Genomic DNA, 24,739 nt, shown 5'->3' on the forward strand with positions numbered 1-24,739 from the left:
ACTGCTGGTCTGGGTCGCGGTTTTGGAGGTTATTTGTGGGGCTCTGAAATGTTCAAGGGAAGCCTCTGCCCCTCGAGGCACAACTTGGAGCAGGTGTCTAAGTTGGGGACTTGGTAGGAAAGGGAAGTCTTTCTGCCGACATGCAGTGCGGCTTTGAGGACTTTGCCACCCGGCTGAGGGTCGTGGCCGGCCTGTGGGCGCTCTGCTCCCTGCAGCTCCTTTGCCACGTGAGTCCCAGCCGGTTCCAGGCGGGTGGGGATGGGTGTTCGCCGAGGCTTTACCAGGAGCCGGAGTCCCAGCTGGGGGGGGTCTACCTCCCGTGGGACGCTGTGCCCTCAACGCAGACCCACCACCCATGCACCACGGTGTGCACGGCCTCCCCACGTCCCCTGTACCGGCCGTGACTGAGTCAGAGCTCTGGGAACCCGAGAGGGCAGGGTGCTCGAGAGCCGTGTAAAAAATTAGACCCTGGGGTTCCTGGGGGGGCTCCGTCGGCTGAGCATCCGACTCTTGATTTCGGCTCAGGTCGTGATCCCAGGGTCGTGGGATCGAGTCCCCTGTTGGGCTCTGCGCTGAGTGTGGAGCCTGCTTCTCTCTCTCTCTCTGTCTCTCCCTCACCCCCCTCTTTCTGCCCCTCTCCCCAGCTCATACATTTCTCTCTCCCAAAAGGAAAAAAGAATCAGACCCTATTATTTGGGCAGTTTTCAGTTCACAGAAAACTGAGGTGAGGCTGCAGAGATTCCCATGTGCCCCCACCCCCACCATCACCCTCCCCTCCGAGGGGCCGTCTGTGGCCGCGGACGAAGGACGGGGACATGGCGTGGTCTCCCTGGTCTACAAAGGGTCACTCGCTGCTGTGCTCTGTGATTTGGACAAAGGTGTAATGATATGTGGTCACTACTGGGGTCACACTGAGTAGTTTGCCCTATGATCCTGCCACCCACCTTTTTAATTTATTTTTGAGAGAGAGAGAGAGAAAGTAGAGAGGGATCAGAGAGACGTGGGGCAGGGGGGAGAGAATCCCAAGCCGGCTCCGCACTGTCAGCATGGAGCCTGACTCGGGGCTCAAACCCATGAAACCGGGAGATCACGACCTGAGCCGAAACCGAGAGTTGGACGCCCAACCGACTGAGCCCCCCAGGGGCCCCTGCCACGCAGTTTTTAACAGTGTGAGTTTTAAGTGTCAGAGTTAAGGGTCACCTGAGTCGTTCATGCCGTGGTGTAGCTACGGGGCCACATCCCTCCCGTACAAGTCCATAGGAAGCCTGTGTCCTGGGGCGGGGCGGTGGGGGGAGGTCTTCAGTGGTCCCTGGGGACAGAGTCCCCAGTCGGCTGGTGTGAGTGTTTGTGGGAAGCCTGCTGTCCTCGATGCAGGGAGGGTACGGAGCAAAGAGCAGCTCTGGTTGGGTCTCCTCTCGAGCGTCCGTGGGTGATGTTTGCTCACCCAGAGGAGCCATCAGTCCGTGAGCATCGTTAGAGCAGGCGCACGTGAGGTCCAGGGCTGCACAGGCGAGTCATGGGTGCAGCGGGCAGCAAGGGCCCGGGGGGGGGGGGGGGGGGCATTGGGACGAGCAGCTAGAAGGAGGGCAGCCTGCGAGCATTCCAGGGGGTCAGGCCCGTACTGGCCACACAGGCCCCCGGCTGAGCGGCGTGAGCAGGCCGCTTCCAGCACTCGGCCCGGGGCCCGAGAAGACCTGTGTCCTCGGACGCAGTGCACCTGTGCAGACGCTCCTCTCCCCTCACAGGCACATCCAGGACCCTGCCAGCCAGCGGTTGACGTGGAACAAGTCCCCAAAGAGTGTTCTTGTCATCAAGAAGATCCGGGACGCCAGCCTGCTGCAGCCCTTCAAGGAGCTCTGTGTGTACCTGATGGAGGCGAGTGAGCCAGGTTGGGGGGTGGCGACCCCAGGACTCCCCTCTGCACCCCCACTTCGTTCACGTTGGCTGGATTCCACTCTGGAGATTGGGGGACATGCTTGCCAAGGCTCCGTGCTCACTGGGGCCGTAGATGGAAGGGGGGAGCTGGCCTCCTGCCCAGGTTCTGGCTCTCTGATCCCAGAGCTGGCCAAGTCAGGAGGCCAGTTTCAGGGAAGTGACTTCCATAGGCGGGTGTCACAGAGCCTCCAGAGAGAGGGAAATCTGGATGAACAGGTCGGAAGCAGTCTCTGGCCAGGACTAAGGCATCATTTTCTCCCTTCATCATAAAATGCTAAGGCCTACTCCTGAAATCTACTACACTGTTTGTTAACTAACTTGAATTTCAATAAATAACTTTATTTTTATTATTTTTTATAAAGAGGTATGATTTTAAAAATTTTTTAATGTTTATTCACTTTTGAGAGAGAGCATGAGCAGGGGAGGGGCAGAGAGAGAGGGAGACACAGAATCCGAAGCAGGCTCCAGGCTCTGAGCCGTCAGCACAGCGCCTGATGCGGGGCCTGAACCCACGGACTGTTGAGATCCTGACCTGAGCTGAAGTCAGACGCTTAACCGACTGAGCCACCCAGGCTCCCCTAAATAAACATATTTTAAAAAATAAGATGCTAAGACTTAAAAGGAGGCTTTACACAAGAGCAGCGTGACCTGAACTGGCTCTTGCTGGCCGAGCTGACGTACTTGTCTCCCTTCCAGGAGAACAACATGATTGTGTACGTGGAGAAGAAAGTTCTAGAAGACCCTGCCATAGTGAGCGATGACAACTTTGGACCAGTGAAGAAGAAATTCTGCACCTTCAGAGAAGGTGAGTTTGTCCTCGGCTCTGTCACGCAGCTCATTGGCATCATTGCCCTGGACCTGGCGGAAGCTTCTAGTGTTCTGCCCCATCATGGGCAGCAGCGCCCTGTGGGGCCTCAAGGCCTACTGTGACTCCTTGTCTTGTGTTTGTTGTTCTGTTTTCTAGATTATGATGACATTTCCAATCAGATCGATTTCATCATATGCCTGGGAGGGGATGGGACCCTGCTTTATGCCTCCTCCCTCTTCCAGGTGAGGTTTCCAGGTGGTTCCAGTCTCGGTGTTGCGTGAGGAGGTGCTTCCCCAGTGAGGGTTTCCATCCCTTGTACCTGTGGCTTTATACCACGGGGCGAGGAGTTTCGGTGCTCTTACTCTGACACAGACCAGATATATTTATTAGTTGGGTTATTTGGCCAAAGAGCAGGTTTGCAAGTCACGGCAAATGACGCCTCTGCTCCGTCCAGGTCTCCGGCCAGATAGGCCCGGCGTCCCCGTCCTCTGTCGGGGGCATGGGGTCGGTGGGAGAGGTGGGCATACAAGCCCGGGCCGGGCAGAGGGAGCGGCCAGAGGAAGGGGGACTGCTGCAGCTCCTCAGGCGCGTGGCACCCACAAAGCAGAGCTGGCGCCTCATGGCCAAGGTGACGGGGCCACGGCAGAGGTGGGGGTCTGCCCAGGAGCCCACCTTCCCTCTCCGCAAGGCAGGCCCTGGAGGGCCCCGGCTGGGGTGTGTTAGAAGGTGAGGCATGCGGGCTCCCCTAGGGTCCTGCGTGCTGCCCTCAGCCCCTCCCCCTGCCCTCCGTGGCCAGCAGGCAGGTCGGTCCTGTCACCTTTGTTTCTTGTCGGCTCTGTACACCACTATCCCCCCCCCCCCCCCCCCCGGCCTCCCGGACCGCCTGCTGACCTCCCGTGTGGTCACTCGAGTCGGCACCGACCATGCACTCGTGTGCCTGTCCCCTCCCGGGGACGGTCAGGGGCGGGTCCATCGGTGCCGGGGTCAAGTCGGGTGGCTTCTGAGTGGATCGGCCATCTGACCGACCTGCCTCGTTGGCTCACAGGGCAGCGTGCCTCCGGTCATGGCGTTCCATCTGGGTTCCCTGGGCTTCCTGACCCCCTTCAACTTTGAGAACTTTCAGTCCCAAGTTACTCAGGTGATACAGGGTAAGTGGGAATGTTCTGGAACCCTCAAGCAGTTCTGAATATGGGATTGTCTTCTCAACTTGGTGTTTGGGTTTTTCAACGACATACAGAACAACACTTCGTAAGTGTTTCGGGATTCAGAGATTTAAAAATTTTGCATGGTTCAGACATTTCTGCCTAACGTTGAGAAGTTGAGGCCACGCGTGAAGGTACGTGTGTGCTGGTTGGTAGCAGCGAAGTGACTTTCACAGAAGGCACAGACGTGTTGCTCTGGAGCTGGGAGAAGGCGGGCGGCCCCCGGTCAAGCAGGGGTGCCTCTGCCTCCTGTGGGTGCCGCCACCCCATCCCTGCTGGCCCCCAGGCAACGCGGCTGTCATTCTTCGGAGCCGGCTGAAGGTCAGGGTCGTGAAGGAACTCAGAGGGAAGAAGACGGCCGTCCCCAACGGGGTCAGCGAGAACGGAGTGCTGGCCACGGACCTGGCCGCGGAGGCTGGGAAGCAGGCCATGCAGTACCAGGTGTGTGGGCACGTGCCCTCGCGGACCCCAGGCCTTGCCCTGCCTGTCACGTGGCCTCAGGGAAAAGGCACAAGGTGGGAGGACTCCGGAGTGGGGTGAGGGGTGGGAGGGGCCTGACCTCAGGGCCTCCCAGAGAGTCCGGGAACAGTGCGGGTGCCTGTTGGGCAGACCACCCGGGGCAGCCCTGCCGGCCCCTCCCAGTGTGCGGTGGCCTCGTCCCCCCAGGTCCTGAACGAGGTGGTGATCGACAGAGGCCCCTCCTCATACCTGTCCAATGTGGATGTCTACCTGGACGGGCATCTCATCACCACGGTACAGGGTGACGGTAGGTGGGCGCCCGGGGTCCCACGGGGTGGGGGTGGGCAGGAGCCCACGGAGAGTGACCCTGCGGCCTGTCCACCAGGGGTGATCGTCTCCACCCCGACGGGCAGCACGGCGTATGCGGCCGCCGCCGGGGCCTCCATGATCCACCCCAACGTGCCGGCCATCATGATCACGCCCATCTGCCCCCACTCGCTGTCATTCCGGCCCATCGTGGTCCCCGCGGGGGTCGAGCTGAAGGTCAGAGTCCACCCTCCACCCTTTCTGGCTTGAGCTCTCGTCTGGGACCTGCGATGCTGACCACCCCCCGTGCCCCCGGCTGAGACCCCAGCACATACTGGGCCGTGGGCCCTTCCTCCCTTGCTGGGTGTGGGAGGGGGCCTCACTCTCATCCTTGTCTGTCCAGTTGGCAGGGGCAGCCCTGAGAGCCGGGCTGTGGGCCCTTAAGGGGCAGAGACAGTCCCTACTGGGTGGGGGCAGGGTGAGGGACGCCGAGCGAGGACTGGGGGCCTTGGGCCTGGCGTGCACATGGCACCCGCTGCTGCTCCCCCGTCTCCGCTGTCTGCCTGCCTGCCTCACGCTCCCTCCTTCGGTCCGCCCTAGGCCGGTGTGCCCCGCCCGAGAGCCCCGGCCGTGAGCCCTGGTGCACAGGGCCATGTCTGCAGGTCACAGAGAGGGCTGGACCCAGACCCCTGGCCAGTGTCCCTAACCCAGGACAGATGGGCAGCGGCTGGGCCTCACCACCGCCGGTCCTGTTTCCCAGGGCTGGTGTCGGCGAGACATAGCTAATCCCTTCAGGGCCTGGGACCGCCTTGGCATAGTGTGGGTGCTGTGGACACCTCCGTGGTTCCTCCCGACCGGTGCTGCCCTCCCGGGGTGGGGGTCGAGGTGCTCAGCGGCACTCACGAGCCCACACCTACCTGTCCCGCTTGACCCCTTCCTTCAGATCATGCTGTCACCGGAAGCCAGGAACACTGCGTGGGTGTCCTTCGATGGACGGAAGAGACAGGAGATCCGCCACGGAGACAGGTGTGTGCGCCGTGGGGCCGGGGCAGGGCGGGCCCGGGAGGTACAGGCCCCGTAGGCAGAGCTCCATCACCGGGGGGGGGGGGGGGGGGGGGGATGCGGACTGGTGCCTGTCGGGCAGCTGGTCGCACGCGCAGCATGTGGCCCCACGTTCTGCTGTACGCGGGCGACAGACCCACGGTCCCTCCCCCCGGCCCGCCCTGGTGCTCGGCTGAGCCCCCGGCCCGTAGCTGTCTAGAAGGTGAGACAGGCCCCGGGCTGTGAAGCAAGCAGCGTGAGCAGCACAGAAACGGTTCCCAGCCGCGCTGGGGTGGACATGGCCCTTGGGGAGGGGTCTCGGCCTGGTGCCGGGGGCTCACCTGTTTGTGCCGCGTTGCCCCCCTGCCTCAGCATCAGCATCACTACCTCTTGCTACCCACTTCCCTCCATCTGCGTCCGAGACCCCGTGAGCGACTGGTTTGAGAGCCTGGCGCAGTGTCTGCACTGGAACGTGCGGAAGAAGCAGGCGTACTTCGAGGAGGAGGAGGAGGAGGAAGAAGAGGAGGAGGAGGAGGAGGAGGAGGGGGAGGAGGGGGAGGAGGGCTAGGCCTGAGCTCCTGCTGTCCACACCCGGGACCCCAGAGTCCCAAAGCTGTTCTGCTGCCTCCTTCCCCTCGCCCTCCGGGAGCGGGCTGGCCTGAGCACGTGTGCTGTGCGCCCCGCGCGCAGGCGTCACGGGTCACGGCGCTTTGGTCTGTAGCCAGAGGAAGAGCCGGGATCTGCCTTTCGTCGACCAGATCAGCTGTTTTTAACATTTTAAATCTGACTTCTTTTTTGCATTTCTAAACAAGAAAAGTGAGTGACGGCGGGGGACTCTGAAGCAGACACCATGCTTACCCGTGTTGTGGGTCAGAGCCTGGGTCCTGGGGCAGGGACACCCGGCTGGACGTGCTTTTTGTAATTTCTTGTCAGGAAACTTGTGCTTAAATCAGTCTATTGAAATTCAGAGGGGATCAGAACGGATTGATCTGTCTTTCCATGTCGAAAATAAATGTCTCATAGCCAAAAATCTCACTTTAAGCTACCACGATTTCCCCCTTAAATCTTGCACCTTTTTCGCCGAAAGGACTCGGAGGGGACGCTTCTGCAGAGAGCGGTTTGGTTTGATCGGCTGACGAGCGGAGGGTCCCCTCTCCCTCCTGCGCCTCGTCTGGGCCTCCCCGCCGTGGCCCCCAGCCCGCCTCTCCTCCCTGCTGTGGGGTGACAGGTGCCAGCGCTGTGGCCCCACCGGCCCGGCGGACGCCTGGTAGGGGGTCAGGCCCACACACATTCCTCACGAAGCCGGGACGGCGTCCTCTGCACCCTGGAAGATATTTTAAATCCTGTGTCTACTTTGTAGAGATGATTTTAAACTTTCTGAACTGCTATGTACAGATTTTATTGTACACTCTGAAGATTTAAGAGGGAAGGGGATTTGTACTGTTGGGAAATGGAGCCTTGTTCCGACGTTTGCACGCGTTCTGTGTGACGCCGTGTGCTGGGACCACTGTGTTCCGCATCGTCGCCGTAGAGGTGACGGTCCAGGAGCGAAGGGTGCTTCTCCCTCGGGAAGCCACCGGTCAGCGAGGAAGGCGGTGCTGGGACGTTTTGTGTCCTTTCTGCTCTCGCTTCTCCCTGGGCGTCTTGGGCTTGCGAGGAAACTGCCAGCATTCCAGTGGCCCCTCCGGCCACGCAGGGCGTGTGCGCGGGGCGTGTGCGCGGGGCTCCGGCCCCTGCTGGTTGTTGCCTGACAGATGTCCTCCAGTCGGGCGTCTGTTTCGGAGTGACTGATTTCTCTTTGGGCTACATCATTAACCTGTTAAGGTGGCAAGAACGGAAGGGACGGGGCTGGGCCTTGCTCTCCTGGAGGGTCACAGGCCTCATTCTGGAGCTGCTAGAAAGGCTCCGGGGCCCCGGGTACCACCATCCTCGGCCGGGGGTCTCCGCACGGCGGGCTGTGCAGCCTGGGTGCCCGCGTCTGCCGCGTCCGTGGTTCAGCGTCTGTGGAGCTCGGCAGTCGGCGTGGGGCTCGAAAGGGAGGTGGGCCCTCACCGCCACCTGCCCACGGGCACGGGGCACCGCCAGAGGCCCGCCGCCCGGCCTCCCTGGGGCAGAGAGGGGGCCGAACCAAAACTTGGCTTTAGGTCCAAAAGAGAGTGGCGTTCGGAATTCAGGTCGTTCATTTAGACAAAAAAAAAAAAAAAAAAGCAAGTCTGAAAGGAGCATGATTTGGAGTGATTTAGAAAACTTGGGATTTTTTGAAGTAAATTCTTAATGTTTCATATTGTTAATATCTTGAAAATTTGTTAAATGTTGTCGAAAGCCTTATTACTATTTTCAGATTCTTTCAATAAACAGACTTGTTTAAAAAGTTGGATTGAGTTACAACTGGTATTTGGTTCTTTGTAACCAGTGCACAGACACTAGGCGGGTAGCCCCAGCCCAGGGCTTCTGGAGCCCGCCGACCCCGAGAACCCTGTGGCGAGCATGGGAGGGGCAGGGTCCCACCCAGGCAGCCTCCACCTTGAATCCCACCCCACATGGCCCCCAACGGGCCTGGAGCTCGGAGGGCGGTCCAAGCCCTGGGGGGCGGAGCCCACAGCAAGGACTGGCTCCGGGGGAAATCAGAGGGCTGGACCCAGGAGCCCCAGAAGCTGTGACGTCGTCTGGGCCTGTTGGGGTCCGTCAGGCTGGGCCAGGCCCTGGGGCATGCTCACCTCCCTCCTCCCCTGTCCTCTTGACCGGTTCCATTCGGTCTTGACCAGGCTTTGGGGGGGGGGGGGGGGGGGAGGCGGCAAAACTTCGCCAGGAGCCAAAGTGCCTGCAGGTGCGCACGAGGTCGCGGACAGACCGCGTGCTGGGCCCCCCGGCCACCTGCAGAGGCCAGAGGCCCGGAGTGGGCAACTGAACTCTCCTTCCTCCCAGGCCAGCCCTGGAGCATCGGCCTCCTGGGCCCTGTGTGGTCTTGGCCTGGCCTGGCCTGAGTGGTGACCGCCTGCTGCTCTCCTGGCACACGCGTGGGGGTGCATCACCTTACTGCTCGGGTGTCCGCTGCCCCTGGGTTGGCCTCTGCCTGGAAACGGGCACCTGCAGTCAAGTTTGCACAGGTGTCACGGGCAGCAGGGCGGGACAGCTGCTGGAACTCAACCCCGGCATCCGGGGCTTTCTGAGGCCCAGGCTCTCGGGATTCGAGCCAGCAGTGTGTGTGGAGCCCAGGCGGGGCCTTGTCTCCTCGGCTGGCAGAGGGCCCACTTGGGTAAGGGCCAGAACCAGCTGGCCGGAAGGGCTGGCTCACTGGTGGGCACCGGTTCTGCCCACGAGGCCGCACGTTTCAATAACGGCTGTTGACCTGTGAGCCTTGGGCCTTCCTGCTTTGGGGAGAGGGGGGTGGGGAGCACAGAGGCCACAGGCCAGGTACCCCAGGACACCTCCTGACCGGGCTGTGGGCCACTTCTGTGGGCTCAGGTCTCAAGCCGCCCCAAGCGTCCGGTCTTCGGGGCTGTAGCCTTGGACACCTGCCCTTTGCTGGCTGCTTCGGAGGAGCACGAGGTCAGACCCCGCCCCGCCTCTGCTGAGTGCCCCCCCCCCCCCCCGGCTGGCCTCCCCTCCCTCCCAGGCCAGGCCACAGGCCACGTCACAGCAGTGCTGTCCCAAAGAGCAGCGGTTCCCCCACCCAAGAGCCACCGGGTCCCAGGAACCGGCTAGTCCGCCTGGGGGTGACGGGGACCCAGTCGGGGGGACCAGCTGGAGGAGCACAGAGGATGGGTGGGGGGTGACAGGGAAGTGAGAGGAGGCGGGAAACGCACAGTCACCACATGGAGGAGAGCAGCCACTTCTGGCACATTCTGCTTCAGGAAGATCCAGGCCAGAGCTTGGGTGGTTTTCAGATTCATGGAAACTGAGGATTTGGTGGGAAGAGTGGAGGTGGGTTGAGGACGGGGCGGGGGGTGGGGGGAAAGAGAGGGACGCTGCGCAGGCTCTTTGGCGAACGTGCCTCCCGTGGAGGCCTCCTGTCGAGGCTGGCTTCCCTCTCCAGGAGCATGGAAGACGAAGGCCGGTTTGACCTCAGCCCATGGCTCCCTGCGAGCACAGCGAGGCCAAGTGTGGCCGGGCCCTGCTCACCAGCACTTCTCCCCAGACACTGGCCTGACGGAGCAAGGGAGCTGCTCCCTAACCCTGTGGTCTTGCTTCCATGACCTTTAACCCCACGGATCCCAGAGGCTGAACCCCAGGGACACAGGCTGCAGGTGCCCCCACCAGGACGAGGCCAAGGTAGGGGATGAGGCGGAGTGAGCCCTGGACAAGGGTCACACCGTGAAGCGTGGGGAAGGGCCAAGGGCTCCCAAGGAGGGCTCACATCCCTGGTTTGGGACAGGTGGTTTTTCCCAACCAGCTGCTGGTCAGTGCTTCCTGGCAACCTCGGCAGGGGACCTGGCGGCACAGGACAGGGGTCCCCAGCCCTTTTCCCCCCCCGGTGAACATGACCCAGGCCCTATCCTGTGGGCTTTTCGGGATCCTGGGTCCCTGCCTGCACTTCTCTGCTGTCATCACCGTCGCCTGGGAATAGGGCTCCTCTGGGCCTACAGGCGGGGCCATCAGACCGGAGCCTAGACCCAGATGAAGCCTGGTGAGAGCAAGGAGGGCTGGGAAGCCAGGAGGTGCACACAGAGAAGCCCAGCCACCTGGGAAGGACCCAGGAAAGTGGTGCAGCAGGGCTTGCTGTGGACGCGTGCCTTCCCGCTTTCTAGAAAATCACCCTGTATCTATTTATAACTTTTTTTTTATGTTTACTTACTTTTGAGAGACAGAAAGACTGCAGGGGAGGGGCAGGGAGAGAGGAGAGAGGCAGACACAGAATCTGAAGCCGGGTCCAGGCTCCGAACTGTCAGTACAGAGACCGACACGGGGCTCGAACCCATGAACCGCAAGACCATGACCTGGGCCTAAGTCGGACACTTAACTGACTGAGCCACCAGGTGCCCCCCAAAATAATTCTAAAATGAGTATATTTTCTCCCTCAGACTAGTGAACAGCGCCCGCAGGCCGGGCTTTTCCTGGGCAAGTCTGCAGGGCGGGCCGAGTGGGGCTGGGAGCGGCCAGGGCTGGCCAGGGCTGGCCAGGGGCCTGGCCCAGAGGTGACAGATACACAAAGAAAGCAGAAGTGAAATTCCTGCTCACTTACGTGCCTACCTCAGAACATTCCATGGCGCTGTCTTCGTCATCCCACCCTTCTGAACGAAGTTCACAGAGTAGGTTTTCCTTTGCACAAAACCCTGAGATGCTTGATGACTGCCCAGGGGTCCTGGGGTTTAGGGGTCAGTGAGTCATTTGTAGCCAAATAACTTCAAAAGCAAATTTATAAAAACTCCAAATTGTTACAGCAAAATCTGTCTTAGGTTTCATCTGGGGCAACGGTTTTGAAATGATGTCATGTGACTCTGGGGACCTTCCCCTCCCTCCTGGGCTTCCAGTCGGCCACTGAGCGGTGCCGTCCAGGCCTCCAGCCACCGCCTGAGGAGGCCTTGCTGCATGGACACACCCCAGAGTTGCTATCCTGTCCCTTTCTCTTTGTCCCGTCAACAGTTTGTCTCTAAATAGCCAAAGGAAACACTGCTGCCTATTAAGGTCGCATGAGCAATTTTACCACCGGGCCATGTCATCGGGTCATTCACGACAGACATCACAACAACTTCTTCCTTTAACTGGATTCCAGGAAGCAGGATTTCGGGAGAAAGACTACAGACCGGCCAGGATTCTCCATACTCGCTCAGTTTCAAATAAGGCCATTTAAATAATGCCTCTGCTGATTTGCAGTGTAGATCCCAATGCAGACGTGAATCAGGACACAGTCTTCACAAGGGAGGGGCCTGACCAACAAAAGGACTGAAGTTGGGGCTCCCCTGAAACCTGCCTACGAAGCTCTAGCTGGGGCATCAGGTGCTCCGCCCAAGCCCTGCCTCCCTCCACAACGCTGGGGGGGGGGGGTGTCTTCTGACTCTAGAACCCCTTTCTGACAACTCTCTCCTCCTTCAGGATTTGCAAGATGTTTAAAGGGTAATTTTCTAGGGGTGCCTGGGTGGTTCACTCAGTTAAGTGTCTGACTTCGGTTCAGGTCATGATCTCATGCTTCGTGAGTTGGAGCCCTGTGACGGGCGGTGTGCTGACAGCTCAGAGCCTGGATGGAGCCTGCTTCAGATTCTGTGTCTTCCCCCCCCCCCCCCCTGCCCTTCCCCTGCTCGCGCTCTGTCTCTCAAAAATAAATATTTAAAAAAATTAAAAATAAATTCTTTTTTAAATTAATTTATTTATTTAGAGAGAGAGCATGAGCAGGGGAGGGGCAGAGAAGGGTGGGGGAGAGAATCCCAAGCAGGCTCCATCCTGTCAGCGTGGAGCCCAATGTGGGGCTTGAACTCACGAACGATGAGATCACGACCTGAGCGAAGTCATGAGCCGGATGCTTAAGTGACTGAGCCACCCAGACGCTAATTTTAAAGCATGATAAAGAAAAGTAAGTCGGAGAGAGCTCCGGGGTGGTTCAGTTGGTTAAACATCTGATTCTTGGTTTCAGCTCAGATCACGAGCCCACGTTGGGATCCTGCTTGGGATTCTCTTTCTCTCTCTCTCCCCCTCCCTCGCTGTGCTCGCTCTATAAATACATACATACAGAAAAGCTATGAAACCTAACATCAGGAAGGAGAGCCCGTTGGCCATAACCTCGCTCCTGAAAATTATGTAAATTATGTGGGCAGGTACAGGTGCAGCCCTCCAGGTGTAGCCCAGCACTTCCGCTCCTGGCCTCAGGACCCAGCTGCGCCAGGGGCCTCCGGGCTGCTAGTTCCACCAGCCAGTACGCTCCCTTCGTCTTCCTCTTCTAAAGTTGGCCAGCTTGGACTGCAACTTCTGTCCCTCCAAATCAAAACCTGATCAGCAGCCGCGAGGGGAACTCAAAGGCCAGGGCCTCCACAGACTACCGGGACTTCACGGCACATCCCCAACCTGGGCCTCGGTGGTACGGTCCAGACTAGAACAAACGGGGTGGGGGGTACGCCGACGCCCAACACCCCCCCAGATCTGGGCCGCAGTGGTACGGCCCGGACCAGGACAATGGGTGAGGGATGCCGACGTCCAACATTTCCCCCCGCCACCCGGGCCCCGGTGGTACGGTCCAGACCAGAACAAAAAGGTGGGGGGGAAGACGCCGACGCCCAACATTCACCCCTCCACACTTGGGCCGCGATGGTACGATCCGGACCGGGACAAGGGACAAAGGACGCGGAAGTCCAACATTTCCGTCCCCCCGCAACCTGGGCCGCGATCCTAGGGTCCGGACCAGAACAAAGAGGTGGGAAGTGGGGGAGGAGGAGGAGGAAGAGGAAGAGGAGGAGGAGGAGGGCACCGAGGCACACTCACCCCTCCACACTTGGGCCGCGGTGGTACGGTCCGACCAGAACAATGGCGGGGGGGGGGAAAACCACGACGCCTAACATACCCCGCTACCGAGGCCGCGGTGGTACAGTCCAGACTAAGGCAGTGGGCGGGGAACGCTGAAGCCCAACATAACCGCCCCCTCCCCCCAACCTGAGCCGCAGTCCTACGGTCCGAACCGGAACAATGGGCGGGGGACGCTGACGCTCGATACACCTCCCCCAACGGGGGGGGGTGGTACGGTCCGAACTAGGACAGTGGGCGGGGGAGGCCGTCGCCAGTCACACCCCCTCCCGCCTGGGTCGCGATGGTAGGGTCCGGACTAAAACAATGGTCGAAGGTCGCCGTCGCCAAGCAGCGCGACTGCGTTTCCAGTTCCGACTCGGCGGCCGGGAAGCCCTGGGGCCCGGGACCTCGAGGAGCGCGGGTCGCGCCGCCACAGGGACCGCTGTCGGCTCTGGGAGCGTCGCTTCCGGCGCGTCGCTTCCGGCCGGTTGCGGGCACCTCCGTCTGAGGCGCGGCCCGCCCCCGGCCCGGCGGCCGCGTAGAGCGGGGCGGAGGGACGATGGCCGCCCCACGGTGAGGCGCTGCCCGCCCGGCCTCCGCTCCACACAGGACGGAAGGCTCTGCTCGGGCCTTCCTTCCGCGATGCGGCCTCTCCTGCACCCCAGCCTCACGCCGAGCCCTCGGGGCGTGGGAGCCTACCCTCCGCGGCCGCCAGGCCCCGTGCCGGGCGCGCCCCGGCCAGCAGCAGGCGGCCCCGGTCGTTTCCCCGGAGGCCGCCCTCTCCGACGCGCGGTCCGCGGCCCACTTTAAACGCCGCGCGCCCTTAAGGCCCCGAAGTGAGGCGGGGTCGCCCGGTGTCGAGAAGGCGCCGCGCCCCCCACCCGCCCTGCCCGGAGACCTCGCCCCCTCGGCGCTCCCCGAAGTCGGGTGGCCCACCTAGTGGGGTGGGCGCCCTGTCCACGGCTGCGAGCGGCCCGCGCGGTCGCCGATGCTCGGCGCTCTCCCACCCCCGGCTGTGCACGGAGACCCCGCGCTGGCTGTCTTCCCGCGGCCCCGCTGCGACCGGTGGGTGGAGAGACCGCGGCGTGGGGGAAGGGGCCCCCTGGTCCCGCAGCACGGCGTCCCGTTATGCGCCCCGGAATAGGGGCCGTTTTCCCGCCGGAGAGCAGAGGCTCGGGCGCGCTCGCGCCTGGAAGGCTCCCCCGGCCCTCTAGCTTCCGGGCTCACGTCGGGGGCGGGGGGCGTCCTCGATGCCTCGGGGCTTTGTCTAGGGGTGGGTGGCCGGTTTACGCGGAAAACGCTGAATAAAAAAACGGTAAAGGTTGCCTCCGATGGTCGCCTGTTGCTGTCGGGACCCGAGCCCGCCCCGCTGGCCTGTTCCCAGTCCCTCTCCTCCGAGAGGCCGGCCCGGCCCACCCCGAGGCCTTCGCGCTCGCCGTGCCGCTCACGTCCCCGCTCCGAGAGACCCCTCGCCTTTGGGCCGGTAGCACCGGCCCTTGTTCTCCACCTCGCCGGGCCCGCCCTTTCCCACGAGCCTGCGGCTCCCGGAGTCGCCCTCCCACTCCAAAATCCCGCCTCGCACACCCGAAGGCGCGGGACGCACCCGCGGCCGCGCGTCCTCGCTGCGGGGGCCGATGGGGGGGGCGTGTCACGGTTTCCGGGCTTCTCGAGTTTTATGCCCCCGAGGCGGACACGGCCCCGGAGCGAACCCAGGTAAAAGACGCCTCATCTGTCCCGGGGGCCTAAAGGCACGGTCGCCCACGTATTTTATTGCACTTGATGTTTCTTCTGCCTAGGATTTTAGAAAACTGTCAAGGATAAAGGCTGGCCTCCTGCCAAGTGCTGGTTTTATCGGACTGTTAGTTTGTCAATTGGGGTGGGAAATTCAGGCTCAGGGTTTCCTTCACTCCAGTCATCGGTTGACATCTTTCCCTGGTTTCGCTGGGCCCTGTCCAGGTGACTGCCGTGCAGTACTCCTGCTTGGGCCTTTGACCCGGTGCTCACCGAGGCTGTGAAAGGGGGAGAAGAAAAAAAAAAAAAAACACAAAAAACCTGTCTAGAGATAGATTCTTTGTTTGGTGGCTTTTTAAAAGTTTTTTTTTTTTTTTTAATGGAGTAGAATATTTTACCAAAAGTATTTGAACTTGCAAGTAACATTTTAAAGCGGGATGAAACCGTGTTAAATAGTAGGAAAAGGGAAATAGAAAGGTTTTTAGGTTAAAGAAATCCACTTTGAGCATAAATTAGAAAATGAAGAGAAACCAAACAAACCCCAAAATATTGATGAATGTGGAACTCCGCCTGAGTTGACCACGGTTGGTAACCTGGCATTTTGACAGAGAGACTGAGCACGAACGAGGGAGGGGCAGAGAGCGAGGGAGACACAGAATCCCAAGCAGGCTCCAGGCTCTGAGCCGTCAGCACTGAGCCCGACGCGGGGCTCGAAGTCACAGACCTTGAGATCAGATCGTGACCTGAGCCGAAGTTGGACGCTCAACCGACTGAGCGCCCCCAGGCGCCCCGATACATTCCTTGTTGGATACTTGGATAGCGTCCTGTGTCTCGGTCTTAAAAACAAAGTTATTTTAAAACCACGTCTATCCTCTACGTACGGAGGGCCAACAAGACCTTTGTTCAATTGTTTCTTCAGGATAGATTCCCAGAGATGGAATTTTTGAATTCTGTGTAAAAACTGGCAGCCTTTCAGTACGTTTTATCTAAAATGCCCTGTTGACAATTGGAACCAATCTAAATTACTTACCAAGTGTTTGAGAACATCTTGAGCTCTTTGTTCCAAAACAGGAATTCTTCACCTCAGGCTTTAGAATTTAGGAGTCTGCAAAATCGTACGGGGAAATATTGACGTCTTTATTTTTATTAGCCTCCAGCCGAACTTTTCTTCAGTGGTGAACGTACCACGGTGGCATTAGCAGGTGACACTAAACAGCACCCGTGGCTTGGTCTCCATTTTGGAGCGTAGGCACCTTCCCAGCTGATCCTGGGCCCCTCACCGCAAAATCCAGCAGAGTCCAGCCCCCTGTTTAGGACGTGTTACCTAGTGCCAGACTCGTACAAAGTAAAGCTACCACGGATTTGTTTCTTGTGGGGTGTCCCCACGTTTCAGTAGACCTAGTTTCCTTTTATTTTATTTTATTTTATTTTATTTTTTTACTTTTTTTTTTTTTTTTTTTTTGAGAGCGAGCACAAGTTGGGGAGGGGCAGAGAGAGAAGGAGACACAGAGTCCGAAGCAGCTCCAGGCTCCGAGCCGTCAGCACAGAGCCCGACGCGGGGCTCAAACCCACAAACCGTGTGAGATCATGACCTGAGCCGAGGTCGGACGCTCGACCAACTGAGCCACCCAGGCACCCCGACCTAGTTTCCTTTAGTCACGCCGTGTGAACATTCTGAGGACAATTCTGGGCAAGGGAGAAGTTAAGAGCTGGTCTAAAGGCAGTTCATTAGCCACCTACTCCATGCTGGGCGGAAAAGGTTATGGTTTCGTTCTTGTTTGTACCCTAATCAGAGAGAGAGCATTGAGACCTTTCTCACCAGTGACCTGGGGACAGCCAGTGCTCCACAGCCACCTGGTCCAGCCTGCCCCACCCTGCTTCCAGGGCGACTCGAAATTCACTATTGGCTCTTAAAGTCAATTCCTTGTCACATCAGGGTTGCTGACCTTGAGTTTTTGCAGGACAAGAACTGCTTGTCTCTGAAAGCTCCTTGAGTCGCGTGGTTTAAGAAAGAAGAACAGGCCGTGCAAACATGAACTGGAGTCCAGGAAGGCATCTGTGACCCCACCAGGACTTGGGTGAGTGGGACCTTCTGAGCCCGGGGCCAGCTAACTTGCGGCTTCCGTGTGTGATGCCCAGCACAGCTTCTGAGGGTTTTCACTGCCTCCTGGAGCGCGTGTTCTGTTCAAGATTCGAACTGGAGGCTGTTTACTGATGACAGACCTTGATGTCACTTGATCCATGTTGAGAAGAGCTTCGTGTCATTGTCCTTTGTGTATTTACTGTGCGTTACTCATTTTTACTGTTGTCTGATGTTGCGCCGTGTGACAATTCCGTGGCTTCCGTATTCATTCTCTTGTGGAGAGGCAGTTGGGTTTCTGCCGTGGACATTCCCACGTGTGTCTCGTGGAACCCATGAGCAGGACTTCCTCTAGCTGAAGGGAGATCTGGAGGGTGCAGTTGTTGTGGGATCATGGTGAAGGTTGCCAAAGGGTGATTTTGATTTTCTCATTCTCCCCTCCCTCTTCCATGGGCCTGTTGACTGTGTCCTGTGGGGAAGGGCTTTCTCCTCATCCCTGTTTATCACTGTGGATGTTCGGGTGCTGATTCTATTCAGCAGGCTCTAATCCTGTGCTACCATTATTTACTTTCTCTCTCACGCTGCCCCTGGATTTCTCCAGAGGGCGTTCTCTTGTGCTTCCTCCTGTGTCCTTTGGACGCGTCCCCATCATTGTTTGAGCGCTTCCTTTTCTGGCCCAACTAATGCCCCAGCCCTGGAATCGGCCATTTCTCCGAGGAGGCTGGTTCATTTCAGTGGAGAATGAGATTTAGAAACAAACACTGGGCCAGGGTGCTTGCTGCCACTGGGCTGTCACTGCCTCGGGGCCCTCAGCGGCCAGATTGCGCAACCGAGGCAGAGATGTGTCTGTTGTGGACACGCACGGTGACTGGGCCTCTATCCAGACCCTTGAGTGCCACTGCCTGATTCCTCCGCTCCTCTCAACGCCACTGTCCGTTTCACCCTTCCTGCTCCCTGTGTCTGTGCCGGGTCTGAAGACACCCGAGGTCTCGCTCCCGTTAGCTGCAATACACTGCCTTATTGCTCAAGCCAGAATTCCTGACCCATGACTCAAGAAAAAAGCCTACCTTTTAGAGTTCAGTGTTTGCTTGGGATTCTTTTGGTCTTGAATCTGAGCACGTGTATTTTAAATACCATGTTCAGAAGGTACTTGGGTGGGTTCTTTATCTCCTCTCTTCAGTGTGACTGTGTTATTTATTTGATTTGTGCTTTGGCTCATATATTTTTGTTTGTATCTCACTTTATTTTTCGTAAGTATTTATTTTGAAAGCGAGAGAGTATGTGTGCCGGTGTGTGTGAGCGGGGGAGGGGCGGAGAGAGAGAGAGAGAGAGAGAGAGAGAGAGAGAGAGAGAGAGAGAATCCCAAGCAGGTTCCACACTGTCAGCCCAGAGCCCGATGCAGGGCTCAAACCCACAAGCCCTGAGATTGTGACCTGAGCCAAAGTCCAGAGTAGGATGCTTAACTGATTTGGCCACCGAGGCGCCCCCGTATCACACTTTAGAAATTTTATTGATTGTGATGAGGGAGCATAAGGCAAGCTGAGGGCAAATCACAAGCTAGTATGCCCCCCCTCCTCCGGCACCAGGTGGGATACGTGTGACATTCCTCAGGCACTGCCGACCACCCAAGGACAAAGGAGAGGACAGAAAACCAATGGTAGCTGATAGAGATCACAGTCCTGCAGGACCGGAGTCTCCATCAGTTTACAAATATCTTAGTAAATTACAAGAAAAAGGCAATCTTGCCAATAGCCTAATCTCCAGAAACCTGTAGGCTCAGTTCCCTGGAGCCCCAGCATCACTCTCCCCTCCATGGTGATGGGGGAACAGAGGCGAGAAGGAAGTGGCAGGTGACATTAAATTCCCTTAAATGTCCTTATGACCCGCAGCCCATTGACAGATACTTGTGGCAAATACAGAGCAGGACATTTCTCCAGAAACCCCTACTGTCCTAATGTTAATGTTTCACTAGAGAGAAAACAGCCCTAGCTTGACAATAGCAAGGCGTCTGGTATCCCGGGAGTCTTCTTTAGTACATGAAAATCCCTTTAGAAACTTCCTCTCATCTTTCCCTCCCCCAACGCCACAGTATATAGCCAGTCACTCCGTACAACCCCAGTGCAGTGCTTTCTGCCCACGGGTCCTGACCCTGAGCTTTAATAAAATCACCTTTTTGCACCAAAGATGTCTCAAGAATTCTTTCTTGGCCGTCAGCTATGAACCCCTATCACCGCAAAACCCCATCAATTTGACTTTTTCTTATTTTATTTTTTTTAATTTTTTTTTTTACATCTCTTTATTTTTGAGACCGAGAGAGAGAGAGAGAGCATGAACAGGGGAGGGTCAGAGAAAGAGGGAGACACAGAATCTGAAATAGGCTCCAGGCTCTGAGCTGTCAGCACAGAGCCCGACGCGGGGCTCGAACCAACGGACCGCGAGATTATGACCTGAGCCGAAGTCGGACGCTTAACCGCCTGAGCCACCCAGGTGCCCCACTTTTTTTTTTTTAAACGTTTATTCATTTTTTGAGAGAGAGAGCGCGCCTGAGCCGGGGAGGGGTGGAGACAGAAGTAGACACAGAATCCGACGCAGGCTCCAGGCACCGAGCTGTCAGCACAGAGCCCGACGCGGGGCTCGAACTCATGAACTGTGAGATCGTGACCTGAGCCCAAGTCGGACACTCAACCGACTGAGCCCCCCCCAGGCACCCCTGACTATTTTTGGTTTTTAAGCATTTAAGCGTTCATATAGTTCCAGAAGTCACAACTATCTGAACAGGTGCATTTGAGAACTTGTCCTCTGTCGTCCCCTCTCCGTGCCCCCTCCTGGCCCACCACCAGTCTCCTTTGTCTTGGGCTTACCCTCCCGCGTTTCTAGTTGCTCGGTGTAATTTTAATATTGTTGTCTTATGCGTGATCTGAACTCAGCCTGGGTGCGTCAGAACCTTCCCTCTGTGGCGTTCTGTGGCTCATCACTGTGTGTCTCCGTGTGGGTTTCTTATTTATTCTTTTTAAGGTATATTCTGACTCCAGAACTCAGATTTTCTGTGACTTCTCAAAGTTTTGTCTTCTTTATATCTATTTTTTTTTTTAAGATTTTATTTTTAAGTAATATCTACACCCAACGTGGAGCTTGAACTCACAACCCCAAGATCAAGAGTTGCACGCTCCCCATTAGGGGCACCTGGGTGGCTCAGTCAGTGAAGCGTCCGACTTCGGCTCAGGTCATGATCTCGCAGTCCATGAGTTCGAGCCCCACATCAGGCTCTGTGCTGATGGCTCGAAGCCTGGAGCTGCTTCGGATTCTGTGTCTCCCTCTCTCTCTGCCCCTCCCCCGCTCATGCTCTGTCTCTCTCATTCTTATAAAAAATAAATAAACATGAAAAATTAAAAAAAAGTTGCAGCCTCCCCCAACTGAGCTAGTAGGCACCCCTTCTTCATCTCTTTTTTTCTCTGCTGGAAATTTCTTTCTTCTTATTTTTTCCATGCTTGGGTTAACGTCTCTTTAATATTTTCATTTCATGTCTTTGTGCTGCATTCCAGATAATTTCGTCAGGTATTTTTTCAAATAACTTTATTCAGCTCTAATCATTTCTGTTTAACCCATCACTCGAGTTTTTTATTTCAAAATTTTAAACTTTTTATTTTCAGAAACTTGTAGCCCTGCAGAAGAAAAAACTTTACCTGTGTACCCATCTCCCAGCCCCTCCTGCTGACGTCTTACCTGAGCTTAGTTCGATTTAGTAAGTAGTCCAGGAGTATCGTCCCAGATCTTAACTTGGGGACAAGACCACTGTCTAATCTGCAGACTGTATTCAACTTCAGCCAATATGCCATGGGTGTCCCTTTTCTGGTGGGTGGTCCTGTCTGGGGACAATCTCACCTTGCATTCAGTGACCGCGTTCCCCCCCACCCCGTGGTCTTTGCCGGTGGTCTTGACCTTTGTGATGTGCGTACTTTTGGGTGTGTCTGACGTATGCTCGCGACTACATTGCGGTTGCGTGTCTGTGGGCACCAACACCACGGCAATACCACATTCTTCTTAATGGATCGGGGCAAACGTGGACTCTCGTCTCTAGTGATTTCAGCTTCGGCAGCTCGCTTCCGGTGCCAGTGTCTCAGGGTGAAGTCAGGCCTCCTGCCTGTGACTAGTCTGCACCTGCCGGGGAGCAGTGTGGACGCAAGCGCGCCCTTGCTTCAGCTCCGCAGGCGGGTGACTCCTCTCTGGACATTCCGTCTACCCCACCCCCCACCCCCCGTGGCGTCTGCCTGGCCCTCCTGTCCTTCTGAGAGCTTTAGGACCTGGGGCCCTGGGCTCCACCTGTCCCTCCCTGCAGTGGCCAGGCTGCCGCCCCTCCCCCACTGGCCACCCCCTCTCAGCGGTGATCTTTGATCTTTGATCTGCATCCATTGATCTCAACCCGCCAAGGTCTTCAGGCCTGAATTGAGGAAGCTTTTCTTGGGAGCAGATCTGTGGGTGTGGCTGGGAGCAGCCCCCAGCTCCTTTTTGGGGGGTCCTGCCCTGAGCTGGAGCTTCCTAGGAGCTTCTGGTGAGATTTCACTCCTGCTGCCCTGTTCTGGATTTCCAAGGGCCCTTTCCTGCTTGTATCTCCTTGTGGCTGGGCACTTCTCTCTGATGCCCCCCCTTCTGGGACTGACCTTCCTCCCGCTCTGCCCTCCTTCCAGCCCCTTCCTCACGTTTCCTGTCTTGCTCATGTCCCAGCAGGCGGCTCAGCTGCAGTCTCTGTTCAGACCTCTCCCTGGGGCCTCGATTCCTTACTTGAGGTCTCTCCTTTGCCTGTTGAGTTCTCCAGAGAAGATTCCTCTGGTGGTTTGCCTGGCCACTCTGTGGTCCTTGGCCCCTGCTTTCCCCGCCTATTTAAGCCCCCACCCCAGGCCCCCGGAGGAGTTGAGTTCTTCACTCTCCTGACCAAGCCCCTTGACACCCTTACCTTCTTCTGTCCCCCACCTCTGCGGGTTTCCGCCCCACCAAATGGAAGCAAGCAAGGCCGGGAATCCCTGTGTGATTAGCGAGTGTTGATGTGAAGGACAGAGGCAGAGCCAGCGTCTGTTCTGCCCTGGACGGCCCCAGACCTGGTGTTCATATTTGGACTTGGTGTGGGAGCCTTGCACACTTGGAGGGCCCCTGCCCCTCTATCCCCCCTGGCCGGACGTGAGGCCAGGGGTCTGCCCATCCCTGTGCCCAGTTGTCACGTTGGTTTGTCACCGGACTGGGTGGACTGTCTTTGGAGATGTTGATGGTCCTAAAAAGACCATGCACTGGAAGGTGAGTGTTTTGTGGTGGCCTGGGCCTCTGCCCCTGGCTGCCTGGGCCTTGTTCTGGACATGGGGGATGGGATCACTGGTGTGTTGGCCGCTGGTCTGCGGGACGGGGCCTGAGTTCCCTGCTCGCCACTCTTTTACACTCTTTGTAAGAATATGGAAGAATGTGGATGGTCTTGGGGGGGACAGCCTTGTGGGTAAGCGTGTCATAGATTGCCTTCCACCGCTTGGTTTTGTCGTTTCGGGGCTCCGGCAGCTGGAAGGCTTCCCCGTTGGCTCTGGTGGCGGAGGCCCGCGCCCCCCTGCTATGCGCCTCAGCCCACTGTGTGCTCTCACTTGTTTCTGCTTCAGGAGACATTTAGGTTGTGTTTTGCTTTTGTTCTGCTAGTAACAGAACTGCGGCATTTACCCCGGCCTCAGGCGACGTGTTTGAGGTGCCTGAAGGGCTCACAGCACCCCCCTTTCCCCCAGGACCACCACCTCTGCTCCTGCAGCCAACCCCAGCCACGGCCTCGTGGGTTGTCCCTTCTTTCGTTGCTTCCTGTCACTCGCAAAGACTCTAGAAAGGACACATCCACACCGGTTAGGTCTGGAACCTGTTTGCATCTGTGCTGTGGGTGTTTTCAGCCTGGGACAGTCAGTGACAACTGTGGGTGCCTGGGTGGGAGCGCGGTGGCTCTCTGTTTGGCCGCGGTTGAGAATCAGCCAAGGAGCTAGAAACCATTCTGGTGCTTGGGCCGCACCCATGAATCCCTGTGCTCACTGGTGTGCGCAGAGCTGGGCCCCCTGTGGCCAGCTTGTTTGAGCTCTGGGCGTGTGCGTGTGCAGCCAGCATTGAGGGCCTCCCTGGCCTGCCGGAAGGGTGCTTCCCCGTGTGACCCTACGGGAGCGGAGCGGAGCGGCAGGACACAGGAGCAGCAAGGGCGAGTGAAGTGGCCAGGTGCAGGTTGGTGCTGTGTCTTTGGACGCCATAGGCACCCATGACCAAGGTGTCACTCCCGGGCACAGGTCCAACAGAAACACACGGAAAGACGCGCACAGAATGTTCACGGGGGCACAGTGTGAATGTTTGTTAGCAGAGGGTTGTGTCCAGGCGTGATTCAGGCATGAGGATTGGAGCCGTGTCCTCCTTCATTTAAAATCTACTTTCTTGTTAAAGGTCTATATACAAAGAGAATATGTGTGTCATTCAAATGGTTGTTTCTGGTTTCTTAGGTCTCTGACGATGACTGGGGGCAGGGATGGCCCCGGCTTCTCAGTGGGAGCGAGACTGGACTTTATTAAGGAGGAGAGTGAGGGTGGCACCACAGCTCCTCCTAGGATGTTGGGAGATCCTCAGAGGGAAGCCCGGGCGGGGGGGGTGGGGGGGGTGGGGAATGGATGCTGTGAGGGGTCCGCTCCCCGCCAGCCTGTTCTTCGCTGGGACTGTGGGTCCCGTGGGTGCCTCTGGATTGGTAGCCCCTTGCCCTGCAAACTGGGTGGACCTTGGAATCTCAGCAGTGGCTTCAGGGCCCCTGTGCCAAACGCTGCCCCCAGATCACAGAGGCGGCGAGGGGCAGGGAGACGGGGCGGGCAGCCAGGCCCCGGGCAGAAGGGTTCCTCACTCCCTCTGTAAGGAGCCAGGGTCTGGGGCCTGGAGGCCTTTGGGGTTGGGGTGCTCCCAGAGACCCTGTGCCACAGCAGTGGGCTTGTCCCTGCATTTCACCTGCACCTGCAGCCAGACCCTGGTTCCAGGCGGGTGGGGGGGAGGCGGGGGGCGGGGGGTAGAGCAAGGACTCCCCACGTCCCCTCTGGCCCGGCCAGTCTAGCTGCACGGAACCCACGGACACGTCGTCACCCTGAACAAAACAGTGGGACCGGGCTGGGGAAGAGCAAGCAGAACAAGAGTGTTGCAGTCAGCGTCCGGAGCCCTTGAGCTCGTCCTCGGGTGGGGGTGGTGGGGGCCCACGGAAGGGCCGGCACCCCTCGTCACGACCTGCGCTGCACTCTGGGGAGGCTGTCCTGGTGCAGCGGGGGTTGGGGTGCGTGCGGGCAGACTGGGCAAGACGAGGGCGCTCGCTGGGGCTCGTGGCTCCGGGCTCGTGGGCAGGGGGAGGGACACCAGGGGCTGAGGCAGGGCAGGGGGAGGATGGCCGCGTCTCTGGTGCTGCCTCTGCCTGGGGGCAGGACAGGAACCAGCTTTGGGCTGTGGGGAAGTCAGAATCTGAAGTGCGAGGAGCCTTTGGGCACTTGCCCACAGAGGCGCAGGGGCCGGTGGGGCAGTGGGCAGCCTGAGCCCCGAGGGATGTCCTGCTGGAGGGGCCGGGGCTGGAGAGGGGGGTGTGGCTCCCGCTGGCGGTGTGGCCGCCTCAGCGCCCGGCTCCCCCCCTGTTCCACATGCCTGGATGTTAGGGATGAAATATGACGGACATCCTTTTAGATGTGTGACTGAGTTCCCCCAAACAGAGGAAACCCCAGGTGTCAG

General features: G+C 58.2%; 2 protein-coding genes across 16 annotated transcripts in view; both read left to right on the forward strand.

The window, feature by feature from the left end:
- Window positions 1-8,136, forward strand: part of NADK (NAD kinase) — a 32,609-nt gene extending 24,473 nt beyond the window's left edge. For 4 of the 5 annotated variants that reach the window (XM_047869252.1, XM_047869253.1, XM_047869254.1 and 1 more), the window contains 9 exons: window positions 1,746-1,875; window positions 2,632-2,740; window positions 2,900-2,985; window positions 3,789-3,891; window positions 4,232-4,386; window positions 4,612-4,711; window positions 4,790-4,947; window positions 5,654-5,736; window positions 6,124-8,136. In XM_047869252.1, coding sequence (XP_047725208.1) covers window positions 1,746-1,875; window positions 2,632-2,740; window positions 2,900-2,985; window positions 3,789-3,891; window positions 4,232-4,386; window positions 4,612-4,711; window positions 4,790-4,947; window positions 5,654-5,736; window positions 6,124-6,319 — 1,120 coding nt within the window. In that variant the 3' untranslated portion in view covers window positions 6,320-8,136. The remainder of the gene's footprint in view (window positions 1-1,745; window positions 1,876-2,631; window positions 2,741-2,899; window positions 2,986-3,788; window positions 3,892-4,231; window positions 4,387-4,611; window positions 4,712-4,789; window positions 4,948-5,653; window positions 5,737-6,123) is intronic. The other variant, XM_047869255.1, reaches the window with a different exon arrangement.
- Window positions 8,137-12,970: 4,834 nt separating this feature from the next.
- The window catches only part of SLC35E2B (solute carrier family 35 member E2B), a 28,766-nt gene continuing 16,997 nt past the window's right edge, over window positions 12,971-24,739 (forward strand). For 2 of the 11 annotated variants that reach the window (XM_047869259.1, XM_047869257.1), the window contains exons 1-2: window positions 13,165-14,247; window positions 16,875-16,991. The gene's annotated coding sequence lies outside the window, so the exon portion shown is untranslated. Of the gene's footprint in view, window positions 13,094-13,164; window positions 14,896-16,436; window positions 16,992-20,643; window positions 20,736-24,739 lie in introns of those variants that run through there. The other 9 variants (XM_047869266.1, XM_047869262.1, XM_047869260.1 and 6 more) reach the window with 8 other exon arrangements.

The sequence above is a fragment of the Prionailurus viverrinus genome, chromosome C1 (assembly GCF_022837055.1).
Source record: "Prionailurus viverrinus isolate Anna chromosome C1, UM_Priviv_1.0, whole genome shotgun sequence".
NCBI classification, from domain to species: Eukaryota; Metazoa; Chordata; class Mammalia; order Carnivora; family Felidae; genus Prionailurus; species Prionailurus viverrinus.